This window comes from Hemiscyllium ocellatum, chromosome 7 (assembly GCF_020745735.1).
Source record: "Hemiscyllium ocellatum isolate sHemOce1 chromosome 7, sHemOce1.pat.X.cur, whole genome shotgun sequence".
NCBI lineage: Eukaryota > Metazoa > Chordata > Chondrichthyes > Orectolobiformes > Hemiscylliidae > Hemiscyllium > Hemiscyllium ocellatum.
The window spans coordinates 98,305,833-98,329,691 of NC_083407.1; the positions used below are offsets into that span (position 1 = coordinate 98,305,833).

A 23,859-nucleotide genomic window follows, 5' to 3' on the forward strand; every position below is an offset into this window, starting at 1 on the left:
TGACATTCTTGCATTGTGGATGTGTGAATTATCTTTGTACAGTCAAGACATAGGGTTGTTTGAATGGAGATGCAGTCTTATTTGATTGAAGAAACTTGACTGTGTGCCTTGCAAAAATTGCTGCAACATAATTAAGTGGTTTACCAATACCTCAGTAACTTTCAAAATCTTCAGACACATGAAGGAGGCAGAGAGACTGTCATATACAAAATGTAAGACTTCAAAAGCTTATATAGTGGCTTCAAAACAATGCAATTTTGTAACTTATTGTGAAGATTTCATGTTTATCCAAACCACAAATTAAGGCAACTCATTGACAATAGTCACGTCTGCAAGTGTACCATTGATTGGAAGGAGACTTTACAAGATCACAAGTGGTACAGCTAACAGAAATGAGAATTAGGACATTGGCCAGGAGGACCAGATCCTAGAGGGCTAAATGGAACCAAACTTGCCAGCATCATGGACAAGGAATATAAAAATTATTAAACTACATTCAAAGCAAACATTTAATGAACACTGTAGCCTGGGCTTGAACCATTCATCTAAGACATCAGCTAAAACGATATGACCAGAGTATTATGTGCAGACAGTTCCATCACTTTGATGATTTACTGTTTGAAAACTCAGGATTGTTAATGCACTTAGCAAAGGAAGACTTCAATCCATTCTGCATAGTACAGCTGGACTTCGATCTGATAATAGACAAGAAAGGGCCTTAATTTTTATTTTTAAATTGTATTTCAACACTAATCCATTTATGTTGCTATTCAAATTGGGTGGAGAGGCTGTTTATCATCAACTTCCACGTCACTCCAATCCCTGCTGCTTGTAAGAAAAGTCAGTGGGCACATCACTGAAAATTTAATTTTTAAAATGAAGACACTTTATTTTTAAAATTCTTCATTATTTTGGTGCAAAAATTCTGCAACAGTCCTTACAGTTAACATCAGCACAAAACACAAACACCCCAACCCTTATAATCCCACCTTTATTGCCTTGAGTCCTATTGGTTCTGTATACAAAGCTAATCTGATAAATTTGTTATGTACAGATAATGTGTACATCAGAGCTTTACATTTTACAATCTGCAGTACCTGAAAAGTGCAAAAAAGGTCACCTTCAACAAACACACTATACATATATTTAAAAAAAATCAAATATACAAGCGCAGAAGTGTGTTGTTAAATTACAAGTCAATCTGAAATACAAGGCAGAATCTGTCACCTCCTGGGCACTGCACAAAACGTGGCTGGAAACATGGTAGATGGAGATTTTTCTTTAAAAAGCACAGAATAATAACAATATTATACATAGTACACTTTCACAAATCAGATTAAAAATCAAGAGATTTTTAAAGCACTGAAACACTTCATTGGCATAAAACATTCCCCAAAATGAAATGTACATGAAAAAACATTTCTGCAGTGAAATGCCAAAGCAGTTATTGGAAAATATATAAAAATTTGAATATTTTGCTCAACTTATTTATGTTACCTTAATTAGCTCCTTAAAATACAATGATATGCTATGATCAAATAATGCTTGCATGTTATAATTTATGGGAACCCTATTTTGAATAGTAAATTACTGGTGCCACATGAAGGCTCAGGATAAATTTGCAGAAATCTTTCTGCAAGTAGAGTTAAATATTAGATCCAAGTTGCCAATTTAATCTGATTCACAAAATATGGTACAATGAATCGGATTCAACATACAGAGGTATGGAGAGTCTTGTACATCTCTGCTGTTGCCATACAATAAAGTTAGCACGACTATTTGATATCCTAACACCTGCAAAGCTTAATAGTTCATTAGCTACATCAAGTATGCAAACTTGATCTAACTGACAACTATGTAGTCTACTTCACATTGTAGCTTCTAACCTCGTGAAGTTCACATTAATGTCATTATTTCAGCTGCAGTAGCAGACTTTTCAGTGTAGAGCGTGGTGAATGAGGTGTGCATCTAACCCTAGATAAATCTATCTTGCTCAGCAACAATCTCTCTTCCCCATATTTGCATCTAATGACAATGCTCCAATCAGTTGCCCGTCAGAACACAGCGCAACTCCTCACAATGTCTGAGGCTAATTACAACAGCCCAACCCAACAGTACACGGCAGGTATCCAGATTAGGAATCTCTTTAAAACCCATTTTTATATTAATAAAATAGGGAAATGCTTTAACTGGTTGCTTAAAACAAGATAAAATATAGCTGGTCAGATGAAAGACATGTTTTCATATTTGTTTATTAATGCCACTTGGCATCTCAGCCTAACGAACAGAGTTAGCTCCTGAGTTACTACGAAGTGAGAGTTTGCAATGTTTTTCACGAAAATGCTGCGAATCAAAATTTCTCACTTTTATACGCTATAGTTAATTATAGGCAAATACAAATTGAAAGTGGCTATAACTTGGATAAGTTTCCTTCTGGGGTTTCATGAATCAAAACTACAAGCAATGCATCTGTTCTGAAACATCTTTCTATTCATTCCTTTAAAAAAATATCAGCTCTACAAACAATCATTGTAAATATACTTGTATGCAATTAATTTTGTATCGAGAACTTAGCTTCACTTGTCAGCACTCTGAGGTGAAGCGGCATTTGATTCAGAATAGAACAGAAAGTGATAATTATGTCCCCTGCAAAGTGAAAACCTTAATCCTCTGAAAGGCCATTTTAAAAAAAGAAATCAGATTTGCCTAATGCACCATGCTTTACTTTTTAATAACTCTGTGACTGTATGTTTTACTTAAACTCTTCCTAAGACGATTCCATTTTAAAACAGCTTGTCCACCTTCTAAATTTGCCAATGCTCAGAATAAAAGACGGTCAGACTGTTCCCATCACCAATATACTCTGTGATTTATTGGCCCATACAGGTCAGGAAGTGTCTATGGTATACCATAATTTATGAGACTTAAAATCATTATTCAATTTTGCTCTCTCTCCCACACAACTTCTTCCAGCTGTAAATAGTACAGGGCCCTTACACAATTCTATCTGTCCAATCTCTTGTGCTCATCATATCGTGACAAGGAAAAAAACATCCTCAAAGCTAATGGCACAATACAATGGTGAACACACGTAATGCCTAATGCCAGTATGCTATTCTCTACACAATAAACCATTTTAATGCCTATGTGGTGCCACATGCCTATGAATGTGCAGCTCATGATGAGGTCCTGATATGCGACATCTGTACTTCCAACTCCAACACGCCCTGAGATGGGGATTCTGTACTCCCAATCCCAACACCTCTCCTCTCTTTCTCTCTCTTTCTTTCACTCCCTTCCCCTGCTCCCGATGTAGTTGCTGAAGAAGGAGCAAGCCATCTACCCCACAATTCATTATTCTATCCCCTGCTCCTTATCAAGAGGTAAACTAGGTTGCAAGGGTTGGTGAGGAGTTAAACATAATTAAATCCTGCATGGATCATTTCTGCTAGCAGCTGCAAAGTGGTTTACACTTTAGGCAAAGTAATAATTTGGAAGAAAATGTTAAATAAAAATAATTCCGATTCCATAAATTATGTTTACAATATAAAGTGCACACAGAAAAACAGTACATCTGGGAAATAGAGGATAATGCATTTATGTTTGTGCAATAGTATTGATTGACACAAGTAAGCAATTCATATCTGCATGAAGTATTATGCTCGATTATCATGAAACTGATCTAATGATTTAAAGAAAGCTTTGTGAGGCTAAGAAAGATGGGTAGGGGTATGTTACAAAGACAAAATCATTCCAACAATGCCAGTTTGACAATCACATTGGAAGTATCTATTATTTGCACTGTCTTGGTTGAAAGTCAATGCACTGAGCATTAAGAAGACACTAACCATGATCTCTTGAGTTTTAAGGGAAGAAGGATGCCAGACAGCAAGACTGGGAGACTGTCTCCAGTTGCAAGATTTTTCCTCACAAGTACATAGTAGCTGGAGCATCACAGCAATTCTATTCCAGAGAGATCCCGATGAGATAAGCTCTCTATTTCAGCCCTGGCTACCAAGATAGTGAGGTTTTGTTGCCTCGACACTTATGATACAAACCACCTTCATTCTTAAGTGATCCTTTTAAGTGTTTTAAAATGCTGAAGAGAGGAGGTTTCTTTTTGAAGACATCTGCCAGTGCTATGATCCTTCAAGGAAAAATACCTTTAATTAAAAAGTAACCGGACTGCCTTCTTTGCACAGAAGCATAATGCTTTTGGTTAGGGTAGCGGTGAGTGAGCTCCATTGCTATCTGTAACAGGAGACAGAGGAAGGTTCAGCACATTGAAATCTGTGCTACATGATCAGAAATGGACATGCTGATTTGTTGCATAGTCTTCTACGGGTGACAATCAGATGGAGAACAGGAAAAACAGAAATGATCAGTAATAACAGACAGGAAGCCACAGGACTTTTGTTTTCCTTCCGGTGTTATGACCCCATCACTTGAGCTCACTTTGGGGGTTGTATTCGGTTTCTCCAGACGAGATCTGATTCAGACGCTTGCTGGAACCCCAGAGCTTCCTGGAAAGTTGCCCTGATCGCATCTATTTGTGGAAGGAAGACAAAAAAAAGCAGAAATAGAGGGAAAAAGGTCACCAGGATGAAGGATCCAGTAAACAGAGACCTCAAAATAAGTGTCTCCATCATTCCTTGTTCAAGCTGACCAACCTCCATACCGACTTTTAAAAAAAAGATATATTGGCATTGCACAAAGGAAATGACGAGAATGAACCAGCCAAGGACTCAGTTAGATGATGATGGAAAAAGTGAACATGCTGAAATCCAAAAATTTTGCCTCCATTTTTAAATGTATATGTTTTGCAGGGATTAATATTTAACTGCCTCCTTTCAGAGTTAGGCCATGGAAATTTCTTCATGGGTCCTGAAGGCACAGAATAAAAATGGTTGCTATATTTGAAATGACAATCGTCAGAGAATCTTATGATCTCATGTTGGGAATAATGAATATGAATGATGAATAATGGATGGATATCAGTATAGCAGTCTGATGTGAGTGAGAACTGATGCAATTTGAATTTTTAAGCAAAAACTCACAAACCAATGTAACTTTTTTTTTTCAAAATAAAATTTTTGATAAGATATTCTTAAATTCACTTGTTTCCTTATATTTGGTGTCTACAAGCAGCTGCACGCCTACAAGAGCCATGCCCTTCATGGACGGAAATTTGCTCTTAATTGGATTGATTAATTTTGGTAATCATGAAAATAGATGACACTAAACTCTGGATAATCCAACTCTTTACAGGAATAAAACCTTCCCTTTCTCTTTCTGGTTCTTGTTGTCGGTGGTCTACATCCTCCTGTTCCTTCAATATTACTCCTTTCTTTTCCTTCCTGAAAGGGTGTAGCATCATTCAAAAGGGCAGCCAGAATATGGAACCACTCCTGCCTTTGGTCACCCCGAATATTCCTAGTTTTACTTTTCTGACTCCTTGTCTGATGCTGGGAACTGAAACCTGTTGCACTGCTCCAAGTGTTGGCTGGGTGACTTTAGGTTGAGCTGAGATAGAAAAGGCAGGTGGGAGCTCTCCACTGTCTTGTAGATGTAGCTCAGAACTGTGGACTTTACCTCAGCTGGCTTGCCCACGCCGACAATGATCAGTTTGCCGTCCTCCAGTCCCACGAGGATGTGGCTGTTCTCCTTGGTGATGGATACACAGTGAATTGGCAATCTCATTGCCAGTGGGACTGCACTAAGCTTCAGACTGAAATGAAATGTTTCAGAAATGTTAGCTCTTCAACTTCAGTTACTGTCATTAAAAAGAGATATAGAAGAATCGGGCGTTAATTTCACGATTTCTAGATGTGCTGAGTACTTTCTAGCCAATTAAATAATTTTACAAACTTTGCAGTGAGGTCCTAGGATTAACTATTTGTGACCAGGAAGTGTGTGCTCTTTTTAAAAAGGGTTGGTTAAAGGAGAATTTTGCAAGTTACAGCTCCAAGCTGAGAGACTTATTAAGGACTCACATGTGACTCCTGAACTTGATTGATCAAATGCATTTCAATGTTAATTAAATCACTTGTTACATTTCTATAAACTGCAATTGACATTCTATTTATGAGAAATTATCAGTTAACAATATCTTTGTAAAAACCTGTAAAACCTTGTTGAAAAATATCTGTCCTGTTTTTCTTTATTGTTGCTATTTGAGTAACACGATGAGAACTAGTGCCTTTCTAGTCTTTCATTCACCCATAACCCATGTATTTTGGCTGGTGATGGTGGAGTTTTAACTTGCAGAGTTCTATGACGATGGCTCATAATTGTTTAACTTTTGCTAGAATTTATTTATTTGTAACAATAGTAATCCTTTTCAGAATATAGGCCTGATCCATACTTTCTGTTCAACCCGGGTCTGAAAAACTGGTAAATCGAGCATTTTGCACACTTATTAGATGTTTTAACTTTATGAATGTTCTGGGAATAGCAGAGTTTGATTTCCAGCACATCACCCAAATCAAGTGCAACAATGCATCACTGCTAATGTCACTCAACAGAGGCTGCGGTCGGGAGGGACAGACAAGCAGCCAGCAAAGCACTGAGTGTGGGAGATCACAGAACGCCAAAGTAGGAATACAATATTATATCAACCTTAAAGCTAGATATCAGGTAAGTTAACAAAACACCATCTTCATGTGTACAACTTGCCTTAATATAAAATAAAATATGCCTGAGGATGCTTCATAAATAAACAAACTCATTAAGAATAGCAAATATATTTAAGTTTGTTCTCAATGAAACAGGGGTTGGAGGGGATTTGAAGAGAAATAAAATGGTTCATTTAACACAGTTGCAAAGGAATATCTAGAAGCCAACTAGCCAGGAACAAGGAACGAATTAATTCAGCACGCGCTCAAGAAACCCTGAATTACTTGCAAACTGAGTAATAAGTATTAAAATGAAGTTATACATGGATGAAAATAATTTCAGTGCCTGGTTCACAAGAGATCTAGTGTTCATGCCTGAAACTTCTGTCAACCATTGCAGCTATGCTTCACATGTGGCAGATTAAAACAAATATTTGTAAACAAGCTGCTCTCTCATGTAAGGGGGCTACTGTTAGAATTAGGGTCTGTTAATAATATGAGTTAATAAAACAATCAACAATATGCCCAAGTCAAGCCTGGGATTAATTTTATTTTCTGGCTCCTGATGTTTGCCAATAATCACCTTACCTGTACAAATCCCGAATAGAGAGAAATCCCTCCATGCTGCCAAGGATAATATGCTCACCACTGACAAGCAGGTCAGTCACTTGTTCTTTTATAATCTCACTTGCCAAGTGTTTGCCGTTTACAGAGTATAGGTGTAGAGCATTCTTATCCTGCAAATAAAAAATGGTAAGAGGATGGTAGCCCTGAGAGAAATTCAGCTTAATGCTCTCCAACACACAGTTAACTAGATTTTAATATTCCCATAATCCAGCTAGTTCAGCAACCTATTCCTCTCCAAAATTTCAGGAGCTTGTAGGAGGGAAGGAAAAATCGGAATCTGCGTGTAGCCGAGGCTATTCTTGCCAGTTCTTTAGTGCACTCTATAAGCATGTCCATGGGAAGTTTCTAAACTCCAACCAAGAGTTCAAGCTGTGGTGTCTGAAAAGCCCTGGTGACTTAGTCTCTACTGAAATGTCAAATTCAAACAAAAGAGTTGGTTTGCAAAATAATTTTAGGGTCTGGGGGTAGTAGAAGAGAGTGGAAAAGGGGTACAGCCATAAGAAATAGAAATAGGAATCTCTCAGCATTTATCCCGTCAAGCCCCTTAAGAATCCTGTATTTTTCAATGATATCACCGCTTGTTCTTCTAAATTCCAGTGAATACAATCCCAACCTATTTAACATTTGCTCATAAGACAATCCCTCCATACCAGGAATCATTTCAGCAAACTTTCTCTGAACTACCTATAATGAAATAATGTATTTTTTTCTAAATAAGGGGATCAGAATTGTTCACAGGTACTTCAAATTAACTTTAATTGTATTTAATTACAGTAAATGATTCAGTAGTTCAAGTCTGGGATTTCTTTAAAAACTATTTTCTGTACCACAGTTCTTGATTGGAAATTTGAAAGGCTCAGGCTATGCAAAGGGTTGGCTACCCCTCTGATCTGGAACACAATTTATTCAAACCTATAAGGTTATACAATTTCATTCTTTTTTCCCTTCTTTCTGGGCTTGTTGGTGCAGGAGGTCTCCACCCTGTTGTGGTCTCTCTCACTTCAGCTGGGATGCAAATGGCAGACATAGGAGGTACAAAAAATGGATTAATAATTCCATAATTGCACCAAGCAATTCATAATGTTTTCATACATTACAGTTACCCGTTCACAGTTCACTTAAGGCGGTAAATCCACACTGATGTTGTACCTTAAAATTTGATTTTCCCTCTATCACAGTGTTGACAATGATGTGTCCCTCCAAAGATACGGACAGATTGGGAATGGAGAGAGGGAGTGAGCTCACACAGGGCGGTTGAAGCGTCCTCATATACTGCCCACGTCGAATGGTATGAATGATTACAGTTCCATCCTGGAGGAGATGCACAAAGGGAATCAGACAGTCATCTGGTTATTTAGTCTTCAGCAACTGGTCAACGTCAACTTGAAAACCGAGATAACAATCTTCACATGGCTCTGATTAAAAAAAAAGTAACACACAACCACCAATTATCCTCCCAAGGTGTGCTATTCAGAATCTTCAGAATTCTTCATTGGATTCCTTGGTGATATTGATTGAGGACCTCTAGATATTTTTTTTCCCCCAAAGAGGAAACATTTTTTCTCTTGCCATTCTGTCAAAACTTTAAATCATTTTAACAACCTGCTATTTGGGACGCCCTCAGCACTCCTTTCTCAAGAAGCAACAAGACACAGCCAATCCTTTTTTGACACATTCACTACTTTGATTAGCTTCCCTACAGTGTGGAAACAGGCGCTTCTCCCCAACAAGTCCACACTGACCCTCCGAAGAGTAACCCACTCAAACCCATTTCCCTCTGACTAATGCACCTAATACTATGAGCAATTCAGAATAGCCAATTCACCTAACCTGCAGGTCTTTGGACCGTGGGAGGAAACCACAGCATCCGGAGAAAACCTATGCAGATACTGGGAGAATGTTCAAACTCCACACAGACAGTCACCCAAGCTGGAAATGAACCTGGGTCCCTGGTGCTGTGAGGCAGCAGTGCTAACCACTGAGCCACCGTGCCGCCCCTTTTGGAAGAACCTAAAGCAGCTGCAAAACAATAAAATCTATTATATCAATTGATCACTTGAATAATAACAAAATAATTTTTTTCTATTTTTTGAAGTGTTAAGTGTAACACAGTGAGTACTTGGAGCCAGAAGTTAGTACCTGTGCATGGAATCAATCCTCTGGCCTGTACAGGTGGCCATCTCACCAGTTAATAATTACGACCTGCTGGACTCCTGAATCTTACCTTGGAACCTGAAACAGCCATATCCAGCTCTGTACTGATAGCCACACTCGTTATCTCCTCAGTGTGCCCATACAGTAGCTGCATGGGCTTCTGTGCTAAACCAGTGGCTATTCCTCCCTGAATCAAAAAGAAGTTGAAAACACATCAGTGAAGAATATCAGTTTGCAGAAAGACAAGAATAAAAATGCAGCCAAATACAACAGAAAGCCTTGAATTAATACAGTGCTTCAGACGGCTTCAAATTGTGCTACTCAGGTGATGAAATGTTTTTGACACATAAAGTGACTATTGTAGGCAACCAATAAGGCCCGGGTAAAAAGTGAGGTCTGCAGATGCTGGAGATCACAGTTGAAAATGTGTTGCTGGTTAAAGCACAGCAGGTCAGGCAGCATCCAAGGAATAGGAAATTCGACGTTTCGGGCATAAGCCACGTTATCACCCTCACCTTGACCTCCTTCCACCTATCATATCTCCATCGCCCCTTCCCCAAGTCCCTCCTCCCTACCTTTTATCTTAGCCTGCCTGGCACACTCTCCTCATTCCTGATGAAGGGCTTATGCCCGAAACGTCGAATTTCCTATTCCTTGGATGCTGCCTGACCTGCTGTGCTTTAACCAGCAACACATTTTCAACCAATAAGGCCCCACAACCAACAATGTACTAATGGCCAGATAATCTATATTTAGGCCTCATTGTATATATTATCATTAGGGAATCAGTCTACAATTTGTCCTCAAGTTTCCCGAATAGGACTTGAATTCTTTATCTTTCAACTCAGGAGAAACTCCTAATCTAAGAGTATTAAAGTCAAATATCTGTGGTCTTGCTATTGCCGTGGTTGAATTCACCAGTTCAGCGTAAAATATATTGCTGAATTTCATTATTGGTGAAATATTACCAAGCTAGCTGAGGAACAGCAGGTCTGGTTTTATAATTAACACAGTCTCATAGTTGCATCTCACTTTCTACTAGTATGCACCACTACTAATCTGTTTGGTGACTGAAACTAGGCATCCACCTGATAAAACCTAGAACCATGGATGTTCCTCAAATAGATGTTCTATGGGACTGTTGTAGATTTTTATGAATTTTTACATCAGCCTGAACATTGAGAACTATGACATTATTATAACAAACCTAATGTGAAAAAAGTTTATGTGCAGCTAGGTGATATATCTCAACGTTCTGGACTGATTGGAGTCAAATATAAGCAGATTCATGTAGTTTAACTTTTAGACAATCTAAATATCACCAGGCTCTAAAAGGCTGTAGTTTGCAAAATGCAATGGAAACAAAGCTATAAATACAGACCTGCTGCAAAATTTGCCAGATCATACATGTTGTGTCACGTGAGCCTGATATCAAATGGATTCCGCAGTAATCAGTTGCGAGGCAGGTCACAATATCTAAAATGAGTGCAGAAAATGTGATAAATGACATCCAAATTGGAAAGAATGAGTGGCACTAAACTTCCTGCAAAGACAGGAAGATCTTTTATTTTGTTCAAATGATACTAGCCTGTCCACCACAGCATGTCTTTGCTATGTATATTGCTCAGTGGAAGATTACCTCTGGCATTGCTCATTGTGAACTGAATGATACAGTAAAATAATATGGTAACTGTGTTGTAAAAGTACACGTCTCAGGCAGAATGGATACAATTGCATTGTTAGCCATTAATCACTACTATACGGCTGCAAGTGTATTAGGCTGACTTTACCCAAATAATTGGTATAACTATCCACTGTGCTGCAATTTACTGCAGAAATAATAAGTTAGTAGTGATATAACTGGCTTTTAGTGGGAGACTTCCTCTCATTGATTATGTTTACAATAGCTTGTATAAATACTTTTTAAAAATATTTTGTTTGCAGTAAAGTAGATTTGCTATGAGTCCTGCCATAAATCCTATCCCACCAGTATCGCTTTGACGGACAGGGACATTAATACTAACATTTTAATGGAATGGTAAGATGTGTTTGATGGAGACATTGTGCTAGAAGGGGTGGAAATTATATTTTTTGGTGCAGTTGGCTTGTGATGGTTTTGATCATTCTTGAAGACTGCAAGCAATAAAGCCCTAACTTTATATTAAAAAGGTTTACAATTTTAAGCTCACTTACATTATCATTTCATGATAATTTCTCAGATTCTCTCACATCACACCAGTCTATGTCACTTCCTTTTATTATTTATTCAAGGTGAGAGGACATTGCTGATCAGGCCAACATTTATTGACCATCTCTAAGTTTCCTAAAGAAGGTGATTGAGAGTTGCCTTGTTGAAATGTTATAATGCTTCTGACTTAGGAACATCCATAATGCTGTTAGGAAGGGAGTTTCAGGATTTTGACTCACAACAGTGAAAGAATGGTGATATAGTTCAAAGTTAGGATGGTGTGCAACTTGGAAAAGAAATCATGATGTTCTGCTTTGACCTGAATAGAATCAAGCTACTTGAGTATTGCTGGAGCTGCATCCACTTAGGCAAATGAAGAGTATTCCATCATACTTCTGACTTGAGCCTTGTAGATAGATGGTGGATAGGCTTTGGTGAAACAGGATGAGAGTTATTTGCTACAGAATTCCTAGCCTCTAGCCTGCTCTAACAGTCACAGTATTTATATGATTGCTCCAGTTCAGTTTCTAGTCAATGGCATGATGTTAATAGTGGGAGTTTCAGCAGTGGTAATGCCACTGAATATCAAGGGGCAACAGTTAAGTATTCTCTAATTAGAAATGGTTATCAGTTGACACTTACGTGGGATGAATGTTACTTCTATGGAATCTCAGACTATGGACACGTGGCTAACACACACCACTGGAGCTCCTAAATGGCAGTGGATGATTTGTTGAATGAAGAAACTGGCTGGAAATTGAGGGAAAAGGGAACCCTATCACGGTAATGGGCAAGAGGGTCTTGGCAGCAACAGTATTGGGGCGATTCCTTGCTGAGGAAAATGGAAGCACTGCTATGGAAGGTAGTATTTTAGAATTAATGCGATGTCAAGTCCTACAGAATGGAATAGGATTCTTGGAGGAATCTGGCTGTGTCAAAGAGGTAATCACAGTAGCAGTGGGTATGTGGGTTCACCACAGGGATTGTTTGAAAAGTCTAACCCTTGTTACCAGGTGTGTTGAATTCACTTACCCATGTGTCTGATGTGTTGTCCAGTAAGCTTGCCCTTTGCAATGGAGGTCACCCGAATGCTATTATCCCAATGCCCTGCACTGAAAAGCAGTTTCCCATCGTGTGACACCACAAACAGTTTTGAGTTCACTTCCAGCCCAGGAGTAAAGGGGCCATTGACACTACGCTGGGTTCTGTAGGCATGTACAAACGGAATGATCTTTTAACAAATGGGTGAACTACTGATAGATTATGGCAGCATAGGTCATCACAGTCAAAGAAATTCATTGTTGAAACTATCACAGCAAGTAAGATGAGTCTGCACAGAACTGGACAGTAATTACAATAAACGGGCCATCTGATTCCTGTCAGCATTCATTCACTACATAAGCAACAATCCTTACACTACTAAATTCAGTTCTTTGTTTCTATGCCTGCCCCAACCCGAAAAACCTTTCAAATTACCCTTTTAACCCCTTCTACTCATAAGAGAAAATGGCTCAGGATCTCAAATCTTTGTTTGTTTTCTGAACATTGCCCACATTAATTCACACTATCTACTGTCTCGATATGAAACAACATATACTTGCACTATCAAAACATATATGAACGTACATTGAAGTCAATGGTGATATCAAGAAGAGTGTTGAGGATGTGAAGAAAATAAGCCTAGAACAAACACCAGTGGCACAGCGGCAGCACTGCTGCCTCATAGCAATAGAGACCCAGGTTTGATTCCAGCCTTTGGTGACTATCTGTGTGGGGTTTGCATGTTTTCCCCGGGTCTACGTGTGTTTCCACTGGATGCTCCAGTTTCCTCCCACAGCCCAATAATGTGCAGGTTAGGTAAACTGGCCATGTTAAATTGTTTGTACTGTCAAGGGCAGGGTGGATAAGATGTTGCAAATTTAGGGTTGTGGAAATAGGATAGGGAGTTTAGTTGGGACCCTCTTCGGAGGGTTGGTGCAGCCTTGATGGGGTCAATGGCCTCTTTCCACAATGTATGATTCTATGATTCTACCTCTTAACTGGCAGGTTGGACTGATGAGAAGGACAATTGTTAAGATTCATACAATTTCAATACATTCTAAGATTGCATTGCAAAGGATTATATGATGACAAGCTAATTACTTTGAGATTACACACAAAGAACATGAAACAGGAAAAGACGTTTAACTCTGGGTCTATTTTGCTATTTGGTGGCCTAACTCCAGATACTTGCTTTGCCCTAGATCTCTTAATGCTTTTGATCAACAAAACTTTATCAAGCTCATATTTAAAATTCATAATTGCTATTCCATTATCTAAGCGGTTAATACACAGTTAAGAGCACAGCACAGATCAATGGTGGACATCCAGCAGTTGAGTTCTGCTAATTTAAATACCTGCCCATTATTCCTACTGTCTCCTGCTCTGAAATATATTGTTTGAAGATGCATGCAACCTCAACTTGGTGTGATGAACACTCAGCTGGCTAAAATTTACTTACTTTGAATTAGTTACTGTCGGATCCCGGGAGAATGTGAAGTAGTTGGAAATGTTTTTATCATAAGGCAGCCATCCATGAGTTCCTATCAGGCAATTCTGACTCAAAGTCACCTACAGATCCAAAGCACAGATGTTTGAAGAATACATTAGGCTAAAACCATTCGAAGTTACACATTGAACACCTAGTGACACCCCTTAATGGTGCAGATAATAGCTCCAACTATGTTAAATGCATGTGATTAAATGCTCCACAAAAGGTAGGCAGAAGTGAAGGGGTGTCAATGATGCTTTCATCAGCCCATGGTATAATATTTTCTACACATGGTTAATGTATGTTGCATTGTTTGTACTTTTCTACCATATATCCAATGTGCTTTTAGACTGATTTATTGCTGGTGAACATTTTGTGTGAGTTGTAGAAATTGCGTCTCAGTTTTCATTAACCTTTTGGTTGAGCTGACAGTTTTGAGGTTTTCAATTTGGTATTGGGTATACAGCATATCTTTTTCTGTCCAATGCTTAAATAAACACTCAGAAATCACGGCTAGAAAACCCTTGAACTGTGCACCAGCTACTGGATTCAGCAGTGATCCCTTTTGCAAGGCAGACGGACAACAACACCTCACAGACAAAGCTTGCTGCTAAAAATTGACAGCATCCATTTCAGTAGAACAGGTCAAAAAACAATGTAATCCTGTACAAAGAAATAAGTCATCGCTTGTCCCACAACCTAATTGAAGGTAGCAACACAGTTTTAAACTAGCACTCTCAAAGTATAAATTTTCTTGTATTTGTAAAATATAAACTCCTTTGGTATACTGAAACAAAAGGCTGCATGCTTCTCATCAACATTAAATTTAGAGCTAATTTCCCAGAATGGCACTAGCACTTGTTAGACAAGGTGAAACCCGTGGACAACAAAAGTACTGAACATTTTAGATCAGCCACTGTGCTCTCCCCAGTATCTGACACTTTGCAAAGCTTTCCACAGTCAATCCGCTTGGATTTTTATCAATGTCATAGATATTTTGATTCCAGAGTCAGTGAGGCGCATATTTCTTCCTTTCCTACTTCCCAGTCACTCCTGACAATTGTCCAACACTAACATTCACTGTGCTACTCTTTACCTCTCCTACCCCACCCAATGCCAATTCAGATCAGCACTCAGTAGTGATTTATTTATACCCACCCTCCACTGCTCCCACAACATTCTCCATTTCCTTTTGGAATCATTGATTCCTCCAGCAGCTGAAAGGATGTAACACTGATCTGAGGCAGGAAGTCTCAAGTTAAGACATGCAAGACCTCTTTGAGAATGCCCATGCATATTGCTCCATCCTTGGTAACAGCAAGTTGCACCGAAGGATGGAGTGAGGAAAGCAAAGGCAATTGAAAGGTACTTTCCCCTCCGAGTTAAGGTTTGTGTTGAATCCACCCAACAAAATTCCAAGATATGAATGACATGAACATGTGCATTCCTGATTTTTATCACTCCATGACTGGTGATTATTCTTTCCGCTATCTCGGTTCCAAGCTCTGGAATTCTCTCCCTCGGTCTCACTCTCCTCCATTAAGATGCTTTTTAAAATATACCACTTTGAGAAAGCTTTTGTTCATCTGTCCTAATATCTCTGCCTGTGCCTTAGCATCGCACTTTGTTTGCGAATGCTCCTTTAAAATATCTTAGGATAGCTTATAAATGTTAATGAAGTTTGGAAATGCAAATTGCTATTTGAGCATAGATTTCTTTCGACATTTACTGCTTCTTGTAACATTACAAGACTTCCAAATAGAGATAACTGAGGTGCAATTTTGAGGGTTGTTTTGTATTTACCACAAATGTGATAGGGGAAGTTATTTTGCCTATTTACTATAGGTTCATCTAAAAAGAATCTAAAATTCCACAGTAGCCATCAGTTGTTTCTTCATGAATTCTATCACATTTTCACTAACCTACTTGGATCACAGTAAATAGTTTATTTTTTAGGCATCATTTCTAAATGTGCCAGTTTGAACACTTTGGGTGGATCTTCCCCATTTCCCGTTAAAGTGTTTGGTTGAGTGAGATCCACTCTGGCTTGGAGTGACCTTTTCTCATTCAGTCTTCTGTTCTTCACTTCATTAACTATTCAACTGGGTTTCAGGCACCTTTCATGGGGAATTTCTTGATCTTGGAGTGGGAGTTTCTGGTATACATGCTGCTGTGCTATGTTTAAAGCTCAGCTGCACACTATTTGAGACACTGCCGGCCGGAGGCTGACCCTCACACTGTGATGTTTGACCGCTGATACCGATGACATGGCCCAAAGTCAAGCAAGTCACTCTCTATCCTTTGCAGTCAGAGACTTGGAAGTATCGCTGAACAATGTGGAGACACCAGACATAGCCAGCTTAGTCACAGATTTCAACCTGGTTCAGAGTATGACCCTGCTGAAGTAGGCCGCACAGCAGTGTAGGAGGAAGATCAATGGTCTTCTGTGCTCTGGAACAATAACAGCCACCATCTCTTCTCTGCTACTTCATACCCATTGTGTCAACACTCACTCTCACTCTATCACTGCACATGCCTCTCCCCAGGGCACATGGACCACAACTTGCAACGTCATGTCCACTCAATGCCCCCTGCTACTACCGATCCTTCCTGCCCTCTGCACCTCCTACTCACTCACTGTGAATACCTCACCAGTTCTCCTCTCACTGTCAACTGCTCCTCTATCATATTTGACTCCTTCTTTGTCTCATTGCATGAAACACTGGATATCGCCAAAGCACACCCACAGACTTATGTGTACTTCTCAAAGTAGCTGCACTTAACCTGCAGGACTGGCCATGTCTATCCCCACGCATTAGAATGTGGTGGCACAGTGGTTAGCACTGCTGCCTCACAGCGCCAGGGACCCAAGTTTGATTCCAGCCTCAGGGACTGTCTGCGTGGAGTTTGCACATTTTCCCCGTGTCTGCTTGGGTATCCTCCAGGTACAGATAAGGTGAATTGGACGAGCTAAATTGCCCATAGTGTTCAGAGATGTATAGGTTAGGTGCATGAATCAGGGCTAAATGTTGGGGAATGGGTCTAGGTGGGATACCCTTTGGAGGGACAGTGTAGACGCGTTGGGCCGAAGGGTCTGTTTCCACACTGTAAAGATTTTAATTCTTATAGGATGACTGACTGTGGCAGTACCCTTCTGACTGACTGCATCTTCACCACCAATTGTTCCCCTTCAATTTTCACCTATGGCCATTTGCTTGAATTATGTTTGCCATTTAAAATGCTGCAGTCCTGATGCTCTCATAGCTCTGTGGCATACAATGTGTTCATCCACTTGACTGATCAATGCTCCACATTGTGACAAGCTGCCTGCGCTCCATCTGTCTATTTCACTTTGCTTGTTAGCACAGAAGTTGGCATCTTCCAAATAAATACAAAGCAAATGAGGGCAAAGAAAGTAAGCTAAGAGCCATAAGATGCATGCTGTGTATATGCATGAGATGCTGGTGTCCCTGCATTTGAAGTGACCAGGCAGAAGCACACAAGTCCCTAAGTTTCAAAGTAAAGTGGTAAACAGTCGAACTGGTGTGAGAGCTGGTTGGAGAGCAAGTATCCTGTGGGGAAGCTGGTGACTGGCCAATGGTGATAAAAGAAGTCACTGCTTAATGGTGAAATTCTGAAATCACCATTTAAAGCTTAAGGGGAAAACTGGAAAACATTTTCTTAGCATCAAGATTCCAATGTTTAAAATGTTTTCTCAGTATTTTCCCACCTTTCTCATGATTACTAATACCATAGCAGGGAGGAGAAAATTCTGCTTCGTCTCAATACTGCAATTCAATTCAGTAGCATTTTCATACTGATTACCATTCTGTGTAACCTGCGAGTGCCCAAAGGGATGAAGCTTCTCCCGTCTTCCCTCATACCTCAGTCCTTCGAGGCTATGAATTTCCACCTACTCCACAAGATGAGAAGTCATTGGGCTCTTTGGTTTTTAGATTTAGTTTATAACGCCCTTCAGCTCCTGCCCTTAGTTGTGAGATTGTGCTCATGAGGGTTGCAACAGAAGACTTACCAGGGTGTCAGGACTTCCCTGTGACATGAAGGAGCGAGCCTGGGTTTTGGGCACCATTGCTTTCACTATAGGAACCATGTCGCTGATTCCCTTTGGAGAAATAAAAGATAATCAAAATCCATTAAATTCACTGTTTCCTCACAGAATTGGTTGAGGGGTGATTATTCTCAGGATACTTTTTTTTAAACAAAGTGCACAGGGACAAGCAATACTGAGCGATGTTAAAACCCAGACTGATTTTTGCTGTCCTTTATTATTTTACAATTTTTAATCAAACTCCTCTGGTGGATTTGTTCATGGATTTACTGAAGTAAATTTTCTTACAAATTACAGCAGCACGTGACATTAATAGGTTAAAAATGATCAGTATGATATCTAAGGTCTTATCTATCTCCAATTCTGAGAATTCAATACTCAACAAATGATGCATCCAAATTATAAAATATCTTATACAGTCCATAAAAATGATCCCTTTCAAGAATATTATCATGGAATTAGTTTGAATCCTTTTATGTATCAGCAAACAAAGCTGAAAGGCAAAAACAGACCTATCAAAATTATTTATACAGATAACATCATGAGACAATTGATAAAGCTTCCAATGTTTACCTCCACAAAGAAGGACTTGAGCTCAGTTAGGTGCTGGAAGATATTCAGTGGGCAGTTATCCATTTTAGCCTGTCGCTTCAAAGCTTCATCAGCTGACAACCTGGATGGATGTGGCTCCTAACAGATGGTGACAACAGGTCAGATAACGCTTAGCAGACCTAACTGAATATGTTTGCTCCTAAAGCAGTGTCACAGTGCTGCAAAGGAACTCAATTCGTTCTGATTATTTTCCTCACCTTTTTAACCAGAACAAAGTGCCTCTGTTCAGAAATAGAAGACAGTGCCAATAAGTATCTGATATCTGATGCAGCAATATTTTTATTACTGCAAACATTATTTATAACAGAATGGCGAATGTAACTGTGCTTTCGCTGCTTCTGCTTACTCTAATTTCAAATGACATTACAGGTTAACTTCTAAGTTTAGTGAAATATCTATGCTTCTCATTAAAAATCTGTGCAGTATTATTTATAGAAGCACACAGCATAAAAACTGACCATTCAGTCCAATTAGTCCATGCCAAACGTAATCTCAAACTAAACTAGTCCCACCTGCCTGCTCCTGGCCCCTATCCCTCCAAATCTTTCCTATTCATGTACTTATCTAAGTACTTTCTAAACGCTGTAACACTACTCGCAATAACCACTTCCTCAGGAAGTTCATTCCATATGTGAACCACCCTCTGTGTAGAAAGGTAGCCCCCGATGTCACCCAATAAAGCGGTTTGCAAGAATTAAAAAGGAGTCCCAAAAATCAACAAGTGTTCCTTGAGAAACAGTCAAGAACCTAAAACTAGAATTTTTTGACCCCTGCACAGCACCCTAATTTGACACAAAGTTCAGCTTCCGATACTATATGCTCTGTATCAGGAAGAATCCTGTAACATGGCCTAACTTCATCTTGCCCTGCCTCAGCCACATGCTACGACCCTTATCCTTGTTTTTGTTTCCTCCACCCTCCACTACTCCAATGAGCTTCTATCCAATTTCCATCTGCCACCCCATATAAAGTTGGGCCTTGCTGTCCCAAATCTAAACTTGGACCGTGAATCAAGTGTTCTGACCTATAAAGCAAGATCTCAATATTGAAATGTTTACACCTGGGTTCTAATTTCCTTAAGGTCTTGCCTCTCTCCAACTCCAACCTCCTCCAGTTCTATCATTCTCCGCCAACACAAAACTAATCAACACAAGCCACTTATGAGACCCTGCTTTTATTTGGTGGCCATACCTTGAGCTACATAAGCTTTTTAATTTGGAAATTACCTGCCTATACCTCTGCACCTCCCCCTGTAAGATCGTCCTTTAAGTACATCTCCAGGCCACCCCAATTAAGATCCAGTTCTTTGACTTGTTGTAGATATTTGACAGATTATGCTCCCCTGAACTGTTTTAGATCATTAGCCCATGTTAAAAATGCTTTATAAATGCAAGTTGCTGGTGCAACTTTATGGAATTGATAAAACAATACCTTGAGGAGCTGACAGGGAGTCTGCCCAAAATTACTGATCATCCCTTCCAATGCCTTCCGTTCTTTCTCATCTGCAACTGCATCCAGGTCAACGGCTCCTGGAAAATGTCACAATAACATTTACACCTGTTACATTTCTCACACTTTTTTTCCCTACATGACATACTCTTGTGAAAAGAAAGAATTTGACCTAAAAGAAATTACAACACATAAGCAACTCACTGGACATTGTTAATTACCTTCATATGTACAGTAATAAAAAACATTCAGTGCTTCAGTTGCATCTGGTCCCCTTTGTTTATATCCAAATATCAGATCAATCCACTCATGAAGATGAGCAGATACAAAGTCAGACTCCTGAGGGAAGAGGAAAATACAACTCTGAGAAACATTTTAAAAAACTCTTAACAGCTCAGTTAAATTCCTTTATTAAAATCTTGAACTGAAAGAGTGAGACATCATGAGGAAAATCAATGGAATTTTCTAATTTAGTTCTCACCACTTATATGGATGCATTCACATGAACATGATTTGTTGGCTGTATGTGATGTCTACTATAATAGGAAGTGCTATTACAATAATCAAGATGCATAACATGAATGTTTCTTTTATTGGACAACATTTGGCCCAGTCGTTTCTAGCTTCACTCTAACCTGCAGTTACGTTTAGACTGCAATTGGTGCATATTACAAATTGTAACATCATCATTCAGAAGTGATTTAAAGAGATTTAATTGCACATAAGGCAAGTGGATATAAAATCAAGGCTTGGGTTTCAAATATAAATATACTGCAGCTAAAATACTTGGAATACACAGCAGATCTTGAAGAATCAATAGAAAGATAAAAAGAGAAAAAACATTTCACATCAATGATCTTTCAGCGTCTAGAAATCCTAACCATCAGTCCTTCCACAGGTCCTGCCTGCTGTACTGCACATTTTGTGTTTTCTTATTTTATGCATCTTTGCCCTTGCATTCAGTGCACTTAAAACAGGTGCAGACCAGTGAATAAGGATATCCACTGTTGCACAACTAAGTGGAAAGTATATGATGTTATCTCAAAACTAACTGAATAAAATTAATCAGACCAGTTCAGATGGCTGTCTATTCTAAAAATATCCTCTGAAAAAGTAGCATAATTGGATAATGAATTATGGGGAAGTTAAAAATTATAGATTTGAATATTGCATATATTTATCATGCAGCAAAATATATAGACTGTGGTGTAGCCCTCACCAGGGCTTTCCTGTGCTTGTAGATGAAGTCCTCTGGTGATGTAGCCCATCTCGGAAGTATCACGTCATTAACCCGCTCCTTGGAAATTTGTAAACGTCCCAGATCCAGCTCTTTAATAGTTCAGAAATATATGAGTTAGTCCAAGCTATCAGTGCCTGTTCACAAGACACCTCAAAATAAGATTGTGCCTTTGGGAGATGCACTCAGGGAATTGGTCAGCTCAGTTGGCTGGGTGGCTGGTTTGGGATGCAGAGTGATACCAACAGCTTAGATTCAATTCCTGCACCAGCTGAAGTTACCATGAAGGATTCTCCTTCTCCATCTCTCCCCTCGCCTGAGGCATGGTCACCCTCAGGTTAAACTACCATCCAACGTCACTCTCTCTCGTGCTCTCTCTCTCTGATGAGAGAGCAGCCCCATGGTCCTCTGGGACAACGACGATTTTACCTTTACACGTGTGCTACTTTACAAAGTTTTTAAATGATTTGTGCACCCCATCAATGCATTAAATAGGCATACATTTCAAAGATTAGAGACCTGGGAAAAGTGATGGGTTACTACATGAAGTAAAGTGCGGCAGATTCACACAAGCTTATACTAATGAGGACATATTTGAGTCCACCAGATACTCTGCATTGTTAACTTTAAGCAGAGAGTGAGAAGCAACAGATTAGAGTCCTAATTCTCAAGAAATTTGGCAGTATTCTCTAAATTCAAAGATTGTTCGTTGCCTGGAAAAATGTTAACTGGCTAAGGAGATAAGCAGGAATTATTCCTCTTTTAAATGAATCAAATATCACATAAGAAGTTTGTATGCAGCTGCGCGACATCTTTAAATGACAATCAGAAGCAGTGATTGAGGCAGGACTCTCCTCTAGTATCAGCTCAGCCGGAATACTTACGGTTCTGATTTTCTAGAAATTCTGGAAAGTAGAAGAATTCAGGAATGAGTTCTTTTACATCATTGGGATTCTCCATGAGAGCCTGCCACGTGGCAGGAATGGAATGGAATTGACGATCTGCACAATCAAATCTTGAAGAGAAAAGGAACACAAAATGGCATAAATTGACATTGTACAATTTACAATTCATTAAATTACGTATGATGCGCAACACAGAAACAGGGCATTTAATTCAAAAGGCTGATTATTCACACCCTCCTCCAATACCTCCTCTTCTAATCCTATCAGCGTATCCTTCTATCAGTTTCTCCCTCTTGTTCTTGTGCCTTCCCCTTAAACACTTTCCTTTGGTTTCTCTCAAATACTCCTGCAGCAATGATTTCATCCAATCCTACAACGTAAAACCATGTAAGTCAATCTATGTGGCTATCCACCTGGCAGAATGGATTGCCAACTCTGCAAGATTATCACCATTTCTCCCAAAAATTGAAAATTATTCCTGAGGATGCAACTATGAATGATGAGAGAGAAAAATTAGAGACAAATTGTTTTCTTTATAATAACTAAACAGGTATTGCAGACAGATTTATGAAAGCTACTTGACTGATTGTCAACCTTCATCCATGTAGCAATCCACGGGACATTATCCCCTCAGAACAAGGCACCAATGGTGGAAGTAAGGGGGAGCTTGGGTAGTTGGAGGTCATGTGGTAAACCTCTACGTCCAACCAGAGTTGACAACCGTTATCACAGTCAGAGGACAGATAATGAACCACTGACATTTCCATTATCCATTAAGAGCCACATTTAAAGAGCACTGAAAATATTGGAAATTCAGAAGCCAACGGAAAAGCTAGTTTAGATCTAGTTTAACATTTCAGGTATAACCCTTTGTCAGACTGGCTTATTAGCTATTTACACCACTCTCCCAGCAACAAAGATAGGTTGAAAAATTTAATGCAAATTTACAATATCTTTCAGCTGAATCCAGCGAGTAGAAACTGCCTTGTCAGGAAATTGTTGTCACTTTTCTTCCCCTGTTGTCCTAATGTCACCGGTGCCCAGCGGTAGCCCGTCAGCATTTATTAAAACTATTGGAGCCACAGAAGCATTAACTCCAAAACAACGCCAACCATACAGTTACCAATATGAGATAGTGTCATGACAACCATCTTCATGAAAGGTTCTCCAAACACCTCAAGTAAAACCATTAGAACAACCTCTTCCCCACATATTAAATAATGCACTATGTAGGAGGTGCACCCATTGCGCTGTTATTGTACTAATGCTGATAATCAAATACGAGAGACATCTCGAACAGCTTCACCTGCCACTTTGTAGCTGGATGTGCAAAGTAGTGAAGGGCTCAACCCTTATCATGTAGTGCATGACACCAGCTGCATTGGAGTAGTGAGTTCCATAGTGGAATTTGTCAATTGTCCCTGTCGGGTCCTCAAAATTATCAAACCTGTAGCACAACGCGAAAGACAGAACG

At 39.3% G+C, this 23,859-nt stretch overlaps 1 protein-coding gene across 2 annotated transcripts in view; it reads right to left on the reverse strand.

The window, feature by feature from the left end:
* Positions 1-863: 863 nt before the first annotated feature.
* The window catches only part of nbeal1 (neurobeachin-like 1), a 232,050-nt gene continuing 209,054 nt past the window's right edge, over positions 864-23,859 (reverse strand). For both annotated transcript variants that reach the window (XM_060827558.1, XM_060827557.1), the window contains 15 exons: positions 23,692-23,832; positions 22,365-22,495; positions 21,463-21,572; positions 20,465-20,582; positions 20,226-20,323; positions 18,756-18,872; positions 18,147-18,236; positions 14,084-14,193; positions 12,616-12,788; positions 10,777-10,871; positions 9,466-9,582; positions 8,391-8,552; positions 7,203-7,351; positions 5,593-5,728; positions 864-4,546 (listed from right to left, as the gene is read on the reverse strand). In XM_060827558.1, the coding sequence (XP_060683541.1) occupies positions 4,442-4,546; positions 5,593-5,728; positions 7,203-7,351; positions 8,391-8,552; positions 9,466-9,582; positions 10,777-10,871; positions 12,616-12,788; positions 14,084-14,193; positions 18,147-18,236; positions 18,756-18,872; positions 20,226-20,323; positions 20,465-20,582; positions 21,463-21,572; positions 22,365-22,495; positions 23,692-23,832 (1,852 nt within the window). In that variant the 3' untranslated portion in view covers positions 864-4,441. The remainder of the gene's footprint in view (positions 4,547-5,592; positions 5,729-7,202; positions 7,352-8,390; positions 8,553-9,465; positions 9,583-10,776; positions 10,872-12,615; positions 12,789-14,083; positions 14,194-18,146; positions 18,237-18,755; positions 18,873-20,225; positions 20,324-20,464; positions 20,583-21,462; positions 21,573-22,364; positions 22,496-23,691; positions 23,833-23,859) is intronic.